Below are 20,190 nucleotides of genomic sequence, written 5' to 3'. Positions count from 1 at the left end.
GGAAGCATGTTGCATTCATGCTGCCATAGAAGGATTCATACTGCAGACAGCTCTTTTTGGGAGGCAGTTCCTCATGCTTGTTTTAGTTATTCTTCAGCAACCCTAATCTCAGCAGGCAGTCTGGCTTGGAAACCCTCTGACTGCCAATGTACTACTCCCTTTACTGATCCAATCACAGTTACATGAGTAAGGATTTTGTCTAATGAAGGAGTTACTGAAATAGCTGAACTTTTCTTTGGAAGATAAATGGACAAACACTAATTCTCCAAGTTAGCTTTTAGTTTTGCTCAAAGTAAGACACTTAAGGGGCAGTTACACAGCTACCATTTAGCAAAAGCAAGAAAATGTCAGGAACTATTGAAGCAATTCACATAGATAGTTGAAGATAAGAATCTTAATCCCACAAGCTGAAGCCCCCAGTAAAACTTGGTCTAAAAGTCTGGCATTAAAAGCTTAAAAATCAAAAATCAAATCTGAACTGTTTGGAGGTGCAAGTTTTTTATTTTTCATGTGGAAAAGGAGCATTTATTAAGTGGAATAAACCCCAGATCTCTTATCTCATATACAGAATACCATTCAGAATTTGCAATTTCCTGATTTTTTTTTACAAATTCCATTAAAGAACTGGAAAGTATTAAAATGTAGCAACAGTCATACTGCACACACAGCTGAACATGCTCTAAACTAACTTGCCCAGATGTTGGTAACCTTTTACTTTAAGGAACAGTGTGACTATAATGTTACACTGATACTGACACAGCAATATAATAGTCACGTCCTGTTTTCAAAATATTGTATTGTTCTGGAGCCTTGAAACTTAACAGTGGATAAAGTTTTAAGCCTTTTACTCTTGTAAAAGTGAGGGTTTTTTTGTTCTTTTCTTGAATGACAGATATTTTGTGTTTACATATATTATATACATATAATAATAATAATATTATATGTATAGCTCCTATTTTTTATTTTGCAGAAATGTATGAAATAAGCTAGAGAAGATATGAAAAGCTGCTTGTCATAGCATTACTACTTTGGTATGGACATTAAAGATCTAGACAAAAATGCCTTCCAGAAGCCCCCAAATAGCTTGTAAGCAGTCAATGCAAACATTTCCAATATGATGTGAGATACACTACTGCATGTTGGAATTTATTCTAAATTATTCTAAAGAGATGTTTAGAACTATGACAATGGTAAAGATAACTCAGGCCAACATTCTGGCACACTGGCAGAACACAATTAAGTATCTTGACTATACCTACTGATTTTGCCCAGCACAGGACAAAGCTTGTATAAGAGAATAAAGCATCTATTCTTGAATCAATAAGAAAAAATTGAGCAAGTTTAAGGTCATTTACAGAAATTAAACTCTAGCAAAGAAAATATTTTCTGGAAGGATGAAAAATTTGCCTTTTTTCAAATCAAGTTGTCTGAAGTTCAGAAATGACCTAGTAATTTAAGAGTAAAATCTGATGACAAAAGTCAAGTTTATAACATCTTTATTTTAAAAGGCAGGACAGTGGGGACAGAGCGAAAAATGCACACAAAGACAAGGGAACATCTGTGACAATTCAGTCTAGCAAACATTCACAGAATCTTTGACAGAAGAAAGGCAACACAGAGCAATAGTATGAGAAGCAATATTTTACAGTAGTGGCAAGTCCAGGTGGAATACATGTCACTCATAATTAGAGATGAATTGTCATGTACCAGTTAGGTATGTCAGTCAAACATCAAATATTTATCATAAAATATTCATCATAAAATTGATGTAAGCAGAATCACATTCCATTAGAGCTTTCAACATTTTCATAAGCATTTACACAACTTCTATACAGAAAATTAAGTAGAGGAACATAGACTCTTCACCACTCAGGAATCTGATTAAGCTGCACTTATGCACAGAACAATTTTGCAACAACATTAGACCATTGCCAGGACAACTTGAACAGAGTTAGCATGTAGAGCTGGGCAGGAAACATTTTGGGAAAATAGGGAGTAGGAAAAGAAAAGAGAAAGATAAGCATGTGCCAAACTAGCAGTAACTTGGTGTTGCAGGTACTGCTATTCCTTCCATTTCATAAGAAGAAATGCTTATTCTTCTGTGGGTGCTTCTCTCAAAGGAGCTGTTCCACTTTGTGAAAATACTTGAGTACATTATTTGGAGCAAGGACTTAAATCTAAATGTCTCAAAGTTAATGAAGGGCCTTTCTCACTAGGCCATGTTCAGCACCTCTGTGGTCCTTTCACTGTTTCAACAAGATGAAACAGCTTCAAGAGAATGTATTGAGGGAACCAGACAATGTGCTCCAGAATAACCTCTAACTTCTGGTTTCAGGCATTCACTTGTTTGATCTAACATCTTGGTTCAAGCCCCTGGTTTAAATAACAAAGACCCTGCACTCAAGTTCACATTCTAAAAAATAATGCTGCCTTCAAAATATTTGTTATTTTGAGAGTATCTCTGGTTTTGACTGGCAATTCCATCCTGGAGCTGAAGAATCTTCACAAAAAAAGGTTAGTGGTATCAGCCAGTTCCTTTGAGAAGTTCTGGGTTTGGTAATTCGGCATTATAAACAAAAAGCATACTTCATAAAAAAAATTCCCAACCAGCTCTAATAACATATGAGATTTTTAAAGTTCAGAGTTAAAATAACATTACATTTCTTTGCAGTCAAGACAACATATTGCTGAATGATATATAAAGCAGAACAAGATTTCAGTTGTCTTATGTTATATGCAAGATAGAAAGATCCAGATATGAAGGAAAGTAAAATATGTAAAAGGGTTCAACAGTAGGAATAAATACCTTCTTTAGCCACATAAGCCACAACATAAGTACCACCTTTTTACATAAATGACCGGTTTCCTCAGCTAACTTCCAGAAAATGGATGTAGGTGGAGCTACTGAAGGACAGGAAGCAGACTCTAGTGAATCAGAGCAGGTGAGAAGGGTTCTGGAGTAAACATCTTCTATTACTGACAGGTATAAAATCTGAACACAAACTGAAATACCAACTGTCCACCACCCACCACCCCCCTTTCTCTTTTAAGCACATAATTCACTGGCTATTTATGTGAAAACACATGAAGTCAACAAACCACTGAAACACTTCTTTAGATTTCATGACCTTATGGCCCTTTCGGAGAGAAGTGTTTCGAACAGTGGTACAAAGCATAGTTTAACCATGCAAATGTATGCAGTCCATTCCTCCCACCAATCCTCTGAAGCTCCATCTGCTTATTTTTATTCAATGTGCTTTGCTGTGATTTAACAAAATATAAGAGTATTTTAGAGCCAAACAGCTCTCAGAGAAACAAAATTAAGGTAATTCCCTTTAAGTCCTGCAAAGCTATGTATATGCTGTCATTTTACTAGCATAATTAAAGTTAAGTACTCTATGTTATGTAATGGAGCCATGTGATGCTTTTAATCTTTTAAAATCAATATACACCATTAAGATGTTGCTTAGTCCATTTTCCCATAGAATGTATTCATTTCCTTCTGTGTGTAAACAAAAAGAGCAGCCGTCCCCATTGTAGGGTGAAAATATTCTTCATTAATGTAGTCCTATTTTATATATGTAAACATGCATTTTGTTATTTTTTCCACTTGTCTGACAATCCATGCTTCTGTAATCCACAAATTGCTATACATACTACACACACACAAGCACTCTGTACTATCTTTAACTGAAGACTAATAGCGGGGAAAAAAATTGTGAAGGACTGGACAAAAGTATATAAACTTTAATGCATTCATGTTATGGGTGCAATGAAGTATTTCTTGCTGCTCAAAAGGGGATAGAAAACATGCCATGCTATGCCAGTATAGTTGAAGGAAGCAACAAAGCACATGGACAATTGCAAATCTCAAGAAAAGCGTGAGGTTTTTTTCCTCCTCTTAAAACCACTTTTTTTTCTGGCCATTCTCTACACGTGTGTGCAAATTACAACTCACCAGGTATCAAAGGTGGTTTGTCTCTTGGAGTGGTTTGTCACTGTGGTGCTGTCTGCTGGTAACACTGAGGCTCTGTTTGACACATTGTTTTCTATGTAGGTACTCTCTGGACGCGGAGATGGAACTGAACAGAGAAACAGCAAACAATGGCCACTGAGCTCTGCCAAAAATCCCAGCTCCTGCTTCTCTGCTTCCTCTCTACCTCTTACAGTAACAAGACAGTGAAGACTTTGTGTACAATTGAAAAAAAAGCTGACATTTTGTGATCCTTGCAGGGTTATATTGGTTGTAAACTGAGACTATCATCAGAACTTGGCTAAGTTGTTACTAGATTTGAGAACACTTCTATTTGTAGGGAGCTGTGTGATTGATATTTAAAAACAGGAAAGAGAGTAAGAGGTTGGAATACTGAATTACTAAAGACATGAAATACTATAGTTTACACTTTGTGTTCACTTTAGACCTTAAAAAAAGTAGTACCCATTTTGGAAAAAAAAAGAATTGGATTTTCAATGTTACTAGGAGATTATCCACTAAAAATTAAAATATCAAAATTGGATATGATGTATTTTTCAAACAGACATACTGTGGCTTTGGAAACACACAACTACATACAGACTTAGAATGTAAATTTATTAGAATTACGGATATCACTAGAAATACCTGCACTGGATTAAAAATTGACCAGACCCTTGGTCAGTTGGAACATTAACGCAGCATCACATTATACAATCTATAAAACAGAATCTTTAAGTTTTTGTTCAAGCTGTAGTACAAAAGTATATGCTAATAAATACTGATTTAATACAAAGATTAAAAATGATACAAATAAGAATTTACCTTTTTCACAGTAACTTGCATATACTATTATCACCAGTTTTACATATACTATTATCAATGTATTATTTAAAATACAATATCATCTTCCCAAAGCAATAACTAAGTCCATCTAAAATATATTTGCTTGACAGATACAGCTGAAGAGGAAAAACCCTCTAGTTCATAATAAGGAATTGAATAAATCCCAGACCTACAGTTTCTGTAGCACATGACTTACACAAAGTCATTCTTCTTTGGAACTTTTGTTTCACTATGTATAAAAAAAAAGGATAATCCACGTCCAATTTTAGGAGCTTTTTAGGGATGAATGAAAGCAATTCAGGATTGACAATTCTTAAGGATTCTCTGTTGCGTTTGCAACAAAAACTTACATTCAAAAGCATCGCTCAAAACAGTGCAAGCTCCAATTCTGCTCCCAGGTTTTAAAATTGCAGTGGGACGCTTGCAAGGATTGTTAGATTTTAACGTGTCTAAATCAGGTCATCAGCCAACCGACCAACCTGAGAGGATCAGAGGGAGATTTGTGACTCCACTTAAGGTTATTAGGTGACTCATAATCGAATTTCAGCTGATTGGGACTTCTTAAGGTTCAGGGGAGCCCCACAAGCCTCCTAACACTGGCAGGACAGTAATTAGCCTCTTGTCATCTTTTTCAAAACAACTGCCCAGGTTTAGCCATGAGACAGCTGCTCAGAAATCATCATCTTTTGTGTGCCATTACAGACCAGTATCTACTTGTGTGTGTCCATACACAGACATGTTTTATTATTTATTCTGAACTGGAATTATGTAAGTGTGCTCTTGCTTGTAGGAAATGCTGATCTTTAGTAAATCTTAACAAAAGAAATGCCATAGGTTTCAAGCCATGAAAAGCTAGCATTACACTTCCATGCAACACAGTATCTGAAACAGATCAGAATGTCAATGTGCTACAAGTGCATAGGTGTTTAGATAGAGTCTTTACATGAATTGAAAATAAAAATTAACAATATTAATTGACTGCTTACTTTGGTAATATTAGTTTATTTTGTTAATTTCACCCTGGTAAATTATATCCTGCTGTACAAGGTAGCACAGTGGATATACTTCTCAATTAAAGTGAGCTATCATTTACAAATAAACAATATGGTACCAATGCAGGTTCTGCAACAGTCTAGCTGGTAAACTCAACCTCTGAAAGTGGAGTAATGATACTTTTTCCAAAAAAATGTTGTAGTTGTTCATGTTAATTCTCCGTATCCATTTCTACTACTTAATTTATACTCGAAGCTAAAATTCTTGATTAAATTAGAAAGATCCACCACGAAATTACCTCTGTAAAAGCTGCCAACTCTTCTCGGAACAGGGTCATTATACAGAATTCGATTTTCCTTAGTAGATGCTCCATCTTCTGCATGTGGATCATGATATGCTCCACCCTAAACAAAAGAACAATAAACTATTTAAAATGAAAGACTGTAAACTGATTTGCAGTTTCTAACCAACATGCATAAGCAAGAAAACTCCAACATTCAGCATACAATTTTCCTTTCAAATTATTAATGACTGTCAATATCAAATCACAGTCTACATAATCAATAATTACTTGGTTGTGCTGCTTGCTTACTTCTTTCCAAAATGACAGGAATGGCATTAACAAAATTTTGCCTCTAAGTTGTAATTTTAAAGACTTGAGTCTGATTCAGGCCCTCAGATTTTCAACGTGAATGAAATCCAGCTGTAACATCTCTGGAGGAATCTTTTACTGGAGGCTTGTTAAATTAATTTCTGATGGAATCTGGTCACTTTGCTACTGGCAAACTTTAAAAAGCAGGCAGGAAATGCATCTCATTTGTGATAACTGCAACACCAAAGGACTATGATCTCTTATCATCTCTTATCTCTTAACATCATTACCTAGAGGTACCAACAGTCACAAAATCTATTGTATGCAAAATAAGAGAAAGTCTCTGAACTAAGAAATCTATAGGCAAACTACTTCAGTCAGGATAGCAAAAAGCATATAATTACCTCTAATTTATTCTATTTTCCTGAAAACAGTACTTCCTGGAAGTACTTCAAGTAAAAGTTTAGGTGAGCCTTTAAAAACATCCTTATGCACATAATTTGCCACCAAATGTGACACAACCCCACTCTCTTAAATTAATCAGAAGCTGCAATTTTTCCCCCAGTATGGACTGAGCACATGAAATTTAATGCTCTCTACAAGACCCTACAGGAAACTACTGAAATTCTACTGAATTCATACCCCTGTATGAATTGAAATCCAGAATGTTCAAGAAGGACAAAGGTTAAAAACCAAAGCCACAAAAAAACCTAGCCAAAATTAAAAACTGGGATTTCAATTCACCGCATGAGTGATTCGCAAAATCTACTTTGCCTTTTGTGGATGAAGATCTGGTCTCACTGTCTCAGCGAAAACAAACTTTGAAACAAAGACCATAACTGCAGCTAAAACAATAGTTCAAATCCCAGTTGGATTCTTCTAAAATTTACCAGATGCTAAAGCATTTGATTAAATTACTACTTGTATTAGATACCTCTTATAATCAGCAGTTAAATTTCAAACACAAGACAGTACTGGCAAATTGTATTTGATTTTCTTCTGCTTAACCCTTTTTGTGTACATTTAGTTTAAATGTAAAAAAAACCCTTAAAAAAAACCTGTTGTGTTGAGACTTGAAAAGCCCTAAAACTAAGACTGGATGGGAGTTTTTTCTTGATTCTTTTCTTTTAAAATATGATTTAAAGCGTGGCAAACAAAGAATGTTTTTCTTTAAAAAGACTTGGTAGAGCTAAAAAGAAAATCAGTGAGAAACTAAAAACATGGAAATGAGGAAACTTCACGAAATATGAGCAGAGAAAGAAAACCAGGAAAACTGATCAGAAAAAATAAATATGAAAACAGTGAAGAATCTATGAGAACACATATAATTCATGGGCTTTTAGTTCACTAATCTTGAGGGAAGTGAAATTTTCTGACTCCTAATGCCTAAAGCAGAAAAGGGGGAAAAAAAGGTAGGATAGGAAGTAGCCAAAGAATGACTTCTTTGTGAAAATGCCTTTATGAGGCATAAGGAGATTGACAATTTTGATTTTTTTACTGAAAGCAGTAAAAACAAATAAAAGCTCTGTGAATTTACACACTTAGCATCCATTTCAGACGAGTCATTTTCCTTTCACATTTCTAATGGTTGAAATACAGATTTAAAAGCTTTAAGTGAAGGCTGAAGTTTTAAAAATACTGACCATAAGAGATAAAGGCAAGTTCTTTATCTTGAATGAATAGACTTTCCAAAGCAAACGAAAATGAACAAAACCATAAGCATGAAGATGCACACTGATTTTTCTAACTAAAATAAAAATTTGTCAAGCAATTTTCAAAGACAAAGAATGATCCAATAAAAACAACTGGCCTCTAAATAGTAGGAAATAAAATTAAAATTACTTCAAATTACTATCTGCTGCATAATGCAGAAAATTAACTGAAGATTACAATGTAGCATGAGCTTTTATTATCAAAAACTGAAATGTTGACATTATTGCCCTTCCGAATAATACCCTGAAGAATAAATAACATTTAATTTGACTGAAATGAGAGACAGAAAAATAAGTACACAGAAAAAAACTGGGTTTGAAATGGAGGCACTGTAATGCCTACCAGGTAGCTTTTTAAAAATTATTATTCCACTGCACTTCTGTTATTTTCTCATGTTTGAATACACATACTCTTGAATGGAGGAGATGTCTACATATAAAAAAACATATCTTTTTTCTCTACTGGACTGAGGAGACAACCACTACCTGAAACTCTTCTTTTTATGATACTTGTACCACATTAGGTCAGCTACACGTATTTCTTAGTCAGCTACACGTATTTCTTAGATGAACTACTAAGTAGGAAAAGTATTTTAGTTTCTCAGAGTAAACCATAATCTTTGGACCTTAAATATTATTTGCAGCTCTTTGACTTCAATTTGTCAACAAATCTGAACTAGATGTTCTCTCCTTAGAAGTCAGTCTATCCCAGGTGTAGGCATAGAGAAACAAACACTCCTTTATTGTATTTGTCTCTGCACCATTTTGTTAATAGAGGAATTTAAAGCTAAAATACAGTCATCTTTACATATCTGATGTGTAAAACATGAGATAATTCAGAAGTGTTATGTAAGGAATGTAAATCAACACCAGGACCAGCCTGTCCTCTACTCCTTAATTAATGCTCACAGAAGAACACAACCAGGCATCCACTGACAGTAACCACTGCGAGGAGTCAATTTACCAGTGGCCACTACAATCTGAAGAAATCTTGCAAGCTTTGATATTTCTCTTGTAAATTATGGTATTTCAGCAATAATGTCCTGCTATAACTCCATGAAACACTGGCTTCAAAAATTAACATTAGCATTCGTAACAGAAATACATACAAGAAAAGCTAAATAAAAACACAAATGAGAAAGATAATTAAGCAAAATGATACAGTAAAAATGACATCAGACAATGTAACCAAGGACTAAAAACAACTAATGAATTTTTAACTTTAGAGACAAATTTTCTGTTCTCACATTTAAGATAATGGTATTCATAGTCCAGTTTTTAAAAGTACCTTGAAATATTCAGCCCTTCTGAAAAAAAAGCCCCCAACAACATCCCCATGCCTTACAGGACAAATAAATAACTTCAAAGAAACAAAGAGAACACAGAAAGCAGGCCCCACATGAATTAAGAAGAGGAAGGTAAACCTTCCCTAAGAGGCAATATTTTGGACTAACCCTATTAGAATCTTCCGTACAGTCTTCTCGTGATGAGCCAACAGACCTTGTGAGTGACTTATGCTGCACCTGTGGAGATAACAGTTGCAGGCTGTTTGCTCTGGCTGCCATCCCTTGCCCTATGCTTAAGCCACCCTCTGAGCCCTTTGACCTCACTCTGTCCCGGCTCACATACATAGAGTGTCTATGAGGGCGCTGCTGTGAAGAAAAAGGACTGGTATAACCTAGACCATAGGAAAAAGATTCATGTGGAGCAGATAGGGAGTGGGAATGGCTTCCATCCATGTGATCTGGCAGTTTTAATTCCTCCATTGTTTTGGAGTGTCTTGTTGATGGTCTTCGGGTGTCCAGGGTACCCTCACTGCGGTTATTCCTTGCGGATGGACTGAGCATAGTTCTGTTATCACTGTGCCGGGGAGCACTTGGACTGGTAGGAGAATTCAAGTCCATACAGCTGGATGGAAAATACCTACTGGTGTTTGGCTCTGCAGCTTGGGCCCTGGCTTCAGAAAGGTTGCCCACAGATTTTGAGTCTGTTAGAACTCCATGGCTCTTGGACTTTGTCCGATAGGAGGGACTCTTAGAAGACTGTGGGATGGTATCGATGTAGCTGTGGCGACTGTGCTTGTCGCTGGGCTGCAGCGTCCCAGTTTTGCTTTGAGAAGTTTCCATAAAGGAGTGCCGGTTCTGCTGAGATCTGGTGTTAGACTTCAGGTACTTTGTGCCCGAACCATCAGAACTTTTGGTGTCCACATTAAAATCAAACTCTGTTTTTCCCTTTGGTTCCTTTGGGCTGAGAAGATGTGGCATGTTATTATTTGTTATATCCTTGTTGCCAGATCCAGGTGTGTTGCTTGGTTTTTTTGCGTGCATTGGACTAGGTGCAGGTCCAGGAAGGTTTCCATTTAAAAAGCTTTCATTTGCTGGAAGCCCCTCTTCTCTCGGCCCACCAGCCCCTAGCGTCTGCATATCCTTGCTGTTTGATCTGTGGTGTGACTGCAAAGCAGAACTTTTGCTGGCTTGATTTCTATATTAAAATGCATAAAGAAGCATTAATATACCAGATTACTTATTCTTGTATTAATAACTTCAAAAAAGTACACTCATTTCAGTTGCCATTTAAACCCACAAAATTTAACTGCAGTAAGATCAAATATTGCCAACTGAGGCACCAGAAGCTCCACTAAAATAACAGATTTGCAAGCATTTGTACATTGTTTCTGGTTATAATCTGATGGGAAACCCAGCTTTGGTTAATGATTTTGCTGACAAAAACCCTCAAGATATCAAACCCAATCACAGAAACTCCAACATATATTTCCACATTTCTGCATGTATGTGCATACTATGTGAGTACATCAGTAAGTTAAGCATTACATTAAGAAAATTAGCTATATATCAATTGAAAAAATCTTAAATACACCTGGCATATCAAAGGAAGGTCGAACAATCAAATATGTCAGCACTGTCAAAAAACCCTGATACGATCAATGCTCCAGGCTATCTAATGTATTCCTGGTTTGGAGGGGGAGGGGAGAGGAAACCAGGGGAAAAGAGGTTATTGTTCAGATGGAGTGAGCCTGAGTAAGCCCTGTAACACCAAACCCCAAACCAGGTCTACCACAGGAACCCAGCTTTTGTGGAACTTGGCACTATCCCAGTTTCTGGCACACTAACTCATTCCAAAGCTGCACCTGAAAGGCTCTGCAACCAGTGATTTGGTGCAAAGCTACTTGGTGGTGTTCTTAACCTCCACTCTACTTTCCAGCTCTTCTGGTTTGGTATTACAGGACTGAGATATGAGCTGCTTCTGCAAACACTGAGCCTGAATTTTTTAGAGCAGGATTTATTTTCTCAGGTTTTCTGGCAATAAACCAGTTCTGCTTCTGGACTTAGGCTGGCACTGCAAACTAGCCAAGACTGAGCAGTGCTGCAGCTGTACTTGTTTGCCTTGATGGACCTAGGCAGGCTATGAGCAATTAAATTATTTCTGTAGTGAATCCATGATGTAACTCAGATATATTACTGAGGGTTGAAGTGAGCGCTCACTATGCCTTTGTTGACCTTTCAGTTAATTATAACTGGATAATGCTAGGCATTTTTATACCTAGGATTTTTGTAGCAACCACTTCCAGTGATCTAATCGTCTATTTCATTACAGTTTCTAAAACTTTAGCAATTTTAATGCCAGTTTAAAATATCTTTTTAGTTAACAGGAAGTATATTCTTTAAAAACTTAGAGACATGAGTAACCTAGTATTTTTACTAGGCAAGCCTTTTAGACAAGTTTCCAGCGGATGTAGGTTTTTCCTTCTGATGCCACATGTCTAATGGTAAAACTTCTACCCTAAGCATATATAAGGGCAGTGAAAACCTTTGGTGTCTATCTTTGAAAAAGTATAGATTGTGAATGTCATCATCCCCAGTCTTAAAATAGAGGAGCAATTTTTTCAATCTCACAGGAAGAGCTAAAGAAAAACATGGTCAGGATTAAAAGCCTGCATATAGAACATCACAATATTCTGCATACTTCAAAGGGTGACCTTTTATGAATGCTTTTGTCAGAGCAATAACACGAGGCTTTTTGTACTGAAGTATTTTATCCACCAGTAAACCTGGTTCACTGAGGTACTGAAACTCATTGGCTTCTCTCAAGCTGCGTGGATCCAGCAAGGGAGCCACTGAGCAAACACATCCTGCTTTGAGGTCAAATAGACTAGACTTATCCATAACTGCAACTGCAGACAAAATTCTGTTCATCTCCAATTTGGAATGTGATCAATCTGCACAGTTTTCAGGACATTCAGCTGCTAAAAATCTGTGTGAACTTTAAACTTTTAAATACCAAAATCTTGAACAGATTTGTACATAAACAGAAATGGTAGCATTCCAAAGAAAAGAGCATTCCTTTGGAATCTTGGGCATCTTCCAAGCCACAAAATTCCTATTGTTCAAGAAAAAGGCTAGCATTTTTTTAAGGTGGATCAGCCAATTATTTTTCTTTGTTATATGTAGAAATGGCTTCAACATTGTCTTTGGTTTGGTTTTTTTCCAAGAAGCACTCAGCCTGATGCAGAAAGTTAGCAAAAATTTCAGCTTGTGTAGCTGTAAATACTGTGTCTGCTTCCTTTATTCAGTGAGGCAACACAGAACAGCATACAACATGTCTCAGTGTGCCTAAGCTGTCAAACAACCACTTTTCTTGTAGATGATGTTGCATGTGAGCACGATAACAACTCACTCACTGGCAGAGCAAATGTCAGTGGTAACAGTGACAAGACTACATTTACCTGTTGGATAAAGTGTTGGTGTCTGCATGGTAAGGTTTTCTCTTAGCTGACCGTGAAGGTGAACTTCCACAGCGATCCAAGAGTCTTTGGGTTTGAAATGAAGGGTGGTTCAAACATTGTTCTGTCAAATATCTGTCTGCTGGATCTAACTTCAGTAGGTTCTTTGAAAAATAAATCCCAAAGTTTAAGTGTTAGTATCTGTATTTACGTTAGCAAAAAAAACCCCAAAAAACAAACCCCAACAAAACAAAGAATATTATTGGGATAATTTTTTAATCTCCACAGTTTCTGGGATTATATGTAACTGCTAGAATAATTTAATGGTGCATTAAACTACATATGAAACAAAATAAACACATATGTGTGTTATATGTATATGTTATGTACACATATATGATAGTATGTTTAAAATACAAAGATATCTGAAACTTTTAAAATATGTTTTTTATATATCTATATATGTTTTAAATAGATGTATTTTAAACATACTTTTCAGGATATACCTTACAACATTTCTTTGAATTAAAAATATTCAATTTACCAGTAATAAAATGCTACAATGAAACAGGCTTTACAAACAAACAAACCAACTATATGGGAACATTCTTATACAAAACCAAACATATTTTAAAGTTAGTATTTTTAAAAATACACAAATGTAAGAGTTCTGGGTTTAGCTTATAGGCTTCAAATCCACGCATTCGAGAATTTTTAAAGAATTCTCTAAACTGTTTACAATGCATTCAGAATAACACTTGCCTTGTAATTCTGTTAGATCTGTTGTGATTCTAAACAAAGACATTTCCTGACATGCAGAAAATATTTAATCACAAAATTGAAAACAGGAGTTTGGGTATTTTGGGAAGTTTGAAAGGTTTCTTGCGGGGAAAGAACAATACAAAGCTTATGTTGGAATATTCAAACACGCATGACTGTCAGCAAGGTTAAAAGTTCGAGTGGCTTTTAAGTAAAATGAATAGCTATTTCCTAAGGGTTGTGTATGTTTAAGAGAGAAGTCTATGAGTATCTATGCCCGTGCATACACACGTACACACACAATACATTAACACCATATTCAGCCACTTGACCACAAACTGGTTTTCCCTTCACAGGATCCCTGCACTTCAAAATGGAAAATGCTCAGGGAACAAAACAAGTGGCAAATCAAACTCCTATGCAGTTTGGTCATACAGTATGCAGTATCTTCCCTTCTCAAGTGACAAACTGTACTAAATGAGGAACTTCGATTTTCCCCCTTTTTTTCTGGTGCTCATCACTACAGTGGCTCAAAAGGCCAAACAAACACGAGAAGGCCACGTGTGATTCCTACGTTCCCCCTCAGAAGAGATGTCCAGAGGCTTCCCTCAAGTGCCTGTACACTAACTTACATAGGCTGGATGACAAGCAAGGAGAACTGCAAGTCCATAGGGAATTACAAGGCTGGGAACCTGCCTGGAATCACAGAGAAATAGTGGGACAGGGCTCATGGCTGAGGCATGGTCACTGATGGATACAGCTGGTCTCGAAAGGGATGGAGAGGGAGAAGAGTAACACTCCATATAATTGAGTTCCTGGATTGTATCAAATGTCAGCATGGAATAAAAAGCTTATCCATTGACAATTTCTAGGTCAGAATTAGAAGGGAAAGCAACATTTGGGATGTTAAGGTGGGAGTTTGTTACCAACAACGCATTGAAGAGCATGAAGATGATGAAAACTCTCTACAACAAGAAGAAAAAGTCTCCTGGTCACAGATCCTCATCCTCACAGCAGACTTCAGCTATCCTGACATCCAGTCTGTGTACATGTTCCAGGAGATTTCTAGATTATAGTGGTGGAACTTTCCTAGTACAGCTGCTGGAGAGGCCAATTAGTGAAAGGGAGGATTTCAGTTTACCTGAACTGCTGCACAACAACAGTAAAGTAGTGGTGAGAAGTTTGATCAGAGATAAGACACTGTGAGCTATAGCAACATGATTACAGTTAGGACTGAAAGAATAGGTGGGAAGATAAATATCAGAGATAGGACCCACAACTTCAGGAGAGCAAATTCCATTTTATATATGGAATTACTGGGCAGAATCTCCTGAAAAACTGCCATCAAAGGAAAGATGTCCAGGACAGCCATTTGATTTTTAAAGAAAATTTCTTGAGAGTCCAGGAACAAAGCATCTTACTGTATAGAAGACCAAAAATTTTTTCATAGGTTGAGGTTGGCTAAACAGGGAGCTTCTTAATGAACAAAATGCAAAACAGGAGTGTGTGAGAACTAGAGTGAAGGACAGGATACAAAGGTGGACCATAAAAGAAGTGTATTAGCACAAAGGTTAGGCCATTTCAGAAGGCCAAAGTCCAGCCAAGGCAAGTGAAGAACACCAAGGGAAAAAAGAAGGGGTTCTGTAAGTATTCTCTTTAGCAAACAGATGCTCTGGTGCTGAATGGCAGAGACAACTGAATGACAGATGACATAAAAAGAGCGTCTCAATGTCTTTTTTTCCCAAGTCATAACATGCAAAACCAGTTCCCAGCTCCCTAATGCTTGCAAACCAGCATGACTTGTGAAAGAGAGTGGAGGACTGGAGCAACAACAAAGCAACAAGGTCAAATGGGTGCCTCTTCATTAATCTAGTCCAGAAATGCTCTCTAAATAGATATATATTAATAACTCACTTCTTCAGCTGGCATAAATTGAAGCGTGGGCTGTTCAGTAACCTAGTAATCAGACCTGAGGTCCCTGGGAATGCAGATAATGAGGAGCACAAGTGTGGACATGTGTCAGACTGTCCATTGTCTGCAGAAGAGACAGGCACACAACAAAGTATGTGCAGCATTTGCAACACGCAACTTAACCACAAGTCTCTTCCATTCTCTTCTTGTAGGCTTCTGCTCATTGTTTAACAAGGTTCCAACTCCTGAATTAAGTAATGCAGGTCAAACACAAAATATCCCCTCTACAGAATTCCTGACCTTTCTCACCTTGTAGGCAGAAACACGGACAGAAAAGATGAAAAGAATGAAATTATTTGGAAGCCTATGTTTCCCTGAAATTCAAGTGCTTAATTTCACAACTTTGAAATTTTTAATTCACATCATAAGAACCTAAAAGACACTGAGATATAAAATAAAATCTAGGATAAAATGAAAACAAACCCTGCCCCAGTACATGTAACAATGGTCTTAACACTGGTCTTGAAATTGCCATTCTGCAATATATGCTAGTAGAGCTTGAGCTACGGCTAACTACGAAAAAAGTTCCTGTGAATTAGAAAATAGAGGAGAAAGTATAGTGCCAAAACAAGTAATTATATTCCCTGGGGTATCTAATCTTGCAGACTCCTTGAAACCAAGCTAAAAGCTATGTTGACTTTCTTCGTAAGGCAAGGAGATCAAAGTGATTTGAACTCGTTGTGTTGAAGAAGAGTAGAGCAAATTTGGTGGATTTCTGCTGGCTACAACAATACTACTAAAAGCAAGTAAACACCCAAGTATATCCCAAAGCAGATATCTTTGTTTTCCAAGACAACTGGTGCAGATGGGTTTGGGATCATAGAATTCATTCAGAGTTGATTAGCCATATCCACACTTCATGTGCGTCCCATATTGCCTTTAATTCTTGGGTGGTTCTGTGATTCTAAACCTAATTTTGGATACTATGACTTCTTTCTTCAGCTTACTGGGGATGAATTGATGTGAGGGTTGTACTGCCACTTACCATGGGAGTGTTTCTATAGTACAGTAGTAAGGACAACAATACGTGTTCCATACCCAGAACACTGCACAAACGCACAGCACAATGTTTTGGAGGGGAATGAGCTTCTCCTGATTCTTCTGATTCCCCATAAGAAATCTCAGGACCATATCCTAGTTTGGCCATGTGTAACTAGCTGACTTGTTCCAAAACAAGACTGAAGAGTAACCTAACATACACACTGTATAGAGGTGACAGCAAGCAGGTTAAGAGTTTGGATAAAAACCCAAAACTGCCGTGTGTCAGCTTTGTCTTTGACAACTGTCCACATCCTCACGCTTACCCAACAACTCAGGTTAGCCCAAACACTTTGTGGATGTATCTAAATATGATGGGTTGAGAGCTCACACTCCAGCAGCCAGTGCCTCTGCATGTGTGTCAGTGTGAATGCACAGCCCTGCACAGGATGGTACTGATGCTTTGTCTGGGCTACATAGTGTTTATCAAATCAGTTAAAATTGAACAGACTCTCCTGGCATTTGCAAGGGATGTTTTCCTGATTCCTAGGAAATACCAAGCCTTATGACAAACAATGGCAGTATCAAAGTACTTCAAAAGGGAGTTCCCAAGTCCTTCTAAGATGCATTACATTAAGAAATAAAGGTAAAAAGTCACTTACATATTTTCCTACATGTTACAGACAGAAAATAAAAGAGATTTTCCTACCTTCATAAGATCAAGCAATACACCACTTAAAATTCCCAAGTATCTTCTCTCTAAAGACTGTGGATGATTGACTGCTGGAAACTGTAAAAAATACAGTGAAAATATACTGATCATGTAAACAAAGTAATACATAAATACCATGTTTCAAAAAATACAAACTACACGGTGAATCAGGGCATGTAATTAATGGGAATCATAAGCACTGAATAAGTTAGTGGTTTATGAAAACTATAAAATATTATAATGAAACAAGTAACTCTTGATGTTTGATAAGCATCTAGTCAACCAAAGAAACTATTCTTGATTATTAGGGCAGCCAAGAAACCACTCTCAGGTGAGAAATAATAAACTTAAATTTTTTTTTTGTGGCATCATGATTGACAGGAGGTTTAAAATAGATTCAGAACTAACATAAGTAACATATATTAAATAAAAGGTTAAAAATAGCTTAGAGAGAATTTGAGAGTGCAAATACAGTACTAATTAAATATTAAACATTAACAAACAATTCCCAAACGTTTTTAGTGAAAAAAGGCAAAAGCTCAAAGGTTTTAAGTTTCAGGGTTACTGCTTTGGTCATGCTGCTGGCAACACCATGAGAAGCAGTGCACACTGCTGGGGGCATCCATTATTTGTACTAGTATTACTTTTCATAAATTACATTATGTGAACTTTGAAGAAAAATGGGAGAACATTAGTTTGAATGCTTTTATTCCTAAATAGTCACTGTATTTTTCTTTTGACTTTGCTTTATTTTGAAGTGGTTTACTAACAATTGAGAATTTTTAAAGTCCAAGTCTGCTACATTGATCTTAAATAGTAACTTAGGTAAACCAAGGCTTCCATGCTTCCTCCAATTTTAACATGAACCAAACTGTAAAATGTTCATGTCTTCATGTAGAATGCCAATCACAAAGAAGCTTCTATATCTAGAATGATCAAGGAAACATGAAAATGTGCTGAAGCCGTGCACAAGCAGCAGTGGCTTTTCACTGGAATTTTTCAGATTCTTTACATAACTTCTTGGTAGAAACAAGTATTTACAGCCCTACATTGCCACTCACATTTTTCTATAAAGGCATGAGCCTATCAGTAATTTCTGATCCCATATTATTTTATTTCCTTATGTCTTCAACATACCCTCAAAAGAATTGATGAGAGATCACTAAATACTCTCTAAACCTCCGGAGTGAGGAAAACTGTGTTATAGTCATATATATGGAGGATATGAGTAGAAAGAAAAGACAAAGTTTGCAAATGTGAATCTGGATCCATGCAGGAGTGTTTGAAGAGACTTTTTTTGATCCTGTTTTGCAATATGGTATTCACTTAGGGTAATGTAGAAATTCACAAAGTCTGAGCACACTCCACATCACGGGCTAGTTTCTATCTTGTGAATATCCAGCACTAGATCCAGCTTGTAAGTAATAACTGGCTTGATCACAGCATACCTACTATCTGCTCTGCAACAGAAAATCTTTCACTATTAAGCACTATGCTACATTCACAAAAAAAATACTTTTAAAGTGTTTTTACAGCACAGGGTAATTTTTTCTCATGAATTAACTAATGAATATCATATTCCAAACCAGTAATTTTTGTAGTACTTTTGAAGTTTAAACCAGTATTCAAACTTCAGTTTTTAAAAATACTCTCTATGAGGAGCCATATGGCCCTGTCGACATCACCATTATCCTGACTTTACAGACAGGACTAAGAAAGCAGAAACACATCTGAGGCCAAGCAATAAACCACTGATCCAGGATGAGAACAGACTCATAACTCTGAACCTTGTGCTAATCATATTAGGTCCGTGCTGTCTTCTTGAATTACTCTATTTTAAAGTTATAAAACAAAGATACTTCACTCTCATCTTAAGACATCACAGAGCATTTATCCAAATAAGATTACACTGCACAACCAGAAATGCTGTAAAATAACATTGAAGAGGCAGTAATCTATCTTGCTTACAATTTTTAAAGCATTGCTTTACTGATAAGGGGTTATAAATTTCTCATGCAAAAACTCCATCCAGCCCACTGTTCTGAACAGGGTGAAATACAAATAGAACCTTGCAAGAAATGCTTGTATAATAATTTTTTTTAAACCCTCCACTCTTGAAGGGTCTACAAACTTCAACAAAAACTCTTCAGTAAGTTAATAGTAAGTTATCCTTATACCTAAAATAATTACCTTAACACCTTAAGCCTACTCTTTTCTTATCATCATCTGCTAAACCAAAGTTATAGCAACTTTTAACACATTTTAACACAACTAGGTCCCCACTCCTTCCCTTCCACATTCGCCCATTTTCTCTTTCTCAGAGTAAAACTCAAATCTTCAGTCTTCAGCACAGATCAGGGCTCCTAAAACCTTCATATGTCTCTTTATATGATTTACACTAATGATTTCAGAATATTATCAAGATCATAAACTCACCTTTCCAAGCAATATTCATCAATAAAGAAAGGACAACCAAAACTGAATTACAAGGAAACATGAGTACAATCACTGACCAGGTGTTGTTAAAAGTAACAGAGTTATTACTTATTTATTGATTCTGGTATTTTTTCATATTGCATATCCCAACTTGAGTAGATCTTCACACTAGTGAGTCTCTGCCATTATACTATATTGGCAAACCCTTGAAAGGAATGCTGTCAGCAGGAAGAGCTTTTTTACTCACGTGACTTACATAAACTCCCCAGGAATATAAGTCAAAAGGCAGAAAGCTCCTCTGCCACGATAGTAGCATCTATAGCTCAGATTTTCCCAACAAACTAGCTTGAAAACAGCAGTCCTGAATTTTCCACAACCTGACCTGACAGAGCTTTGCCACTAAACTTTACAGCACAAACCTGGCAGGGCAATGTGAGGTAAATTCCATGTCAAAAATGTCAAAGAAATGAAAGAAAA

At 36.6% G+C, this 20,190-nt stretch overlaps 1 protein-coding gene across 10 annotated transcripts in view; it reads right to left on the bottom strand.

Annotated features, from left to right (window-relative positions):
- The window catches only part of CDKL5 (cyclin dependent kinase like 5), a 131,441-nt gene that overhangs the window by 17,551 nt on the left and 93,700 nt on the right, over window positions 1-20,190 (bottom strand). For all 10 annotated transcript variants that reach the window (XR_005601778.1, XR_005601776.1, XM_039551071.1 and 7 more), the window contains 5 exons: window positions 17,275-17,355; window positions 12,861-13,021; window positions 9,571-10,597; window positions 6,111-6,216; window positions 3,959-4,082 (listed from right to left, as the gene is read on the bottom strand). Coding sequence is in view for 8 of the 10 variants with exons in the window: in XM_039551071.1 (XP_039407005.1) it covers window positions 3,959-4,082; window positions 6,111-6,216; window positions 9,571-10,597; window positions 12,861-13,021; window positions 17,275-17,355 (1,499 nt within the window). In the remaining 2 variants the exon portion in view is untranslated. The remainder of the gene's footprint in view (window positions 1-3,958; window positions 4,083-6,110; window positions 6,217-9,570; window positions 10,598-12,860; window positions 13,022-17,274; window positions 17,356-20,190) is intronic.

This window comes from Corvus cornix, chromosome 1, assembly GCF_000738735.6.
Source record: "Corvus cornix cornix isolate S_Up_H32 chromosome 1, ASM73873v5, whole genome shotgun sequence".
Taxonomy (NCBI): Eukaryota; Metazoa; Chordata; class Aves; order Passeriformes; family Corvidae; genus Corvus; species Corvus cornix.
The sequence above is the reverse complement of the archived record's forward strand: the minus strand, read 5'-3'. Positions and strand labels throughout refer to the sequence as shown.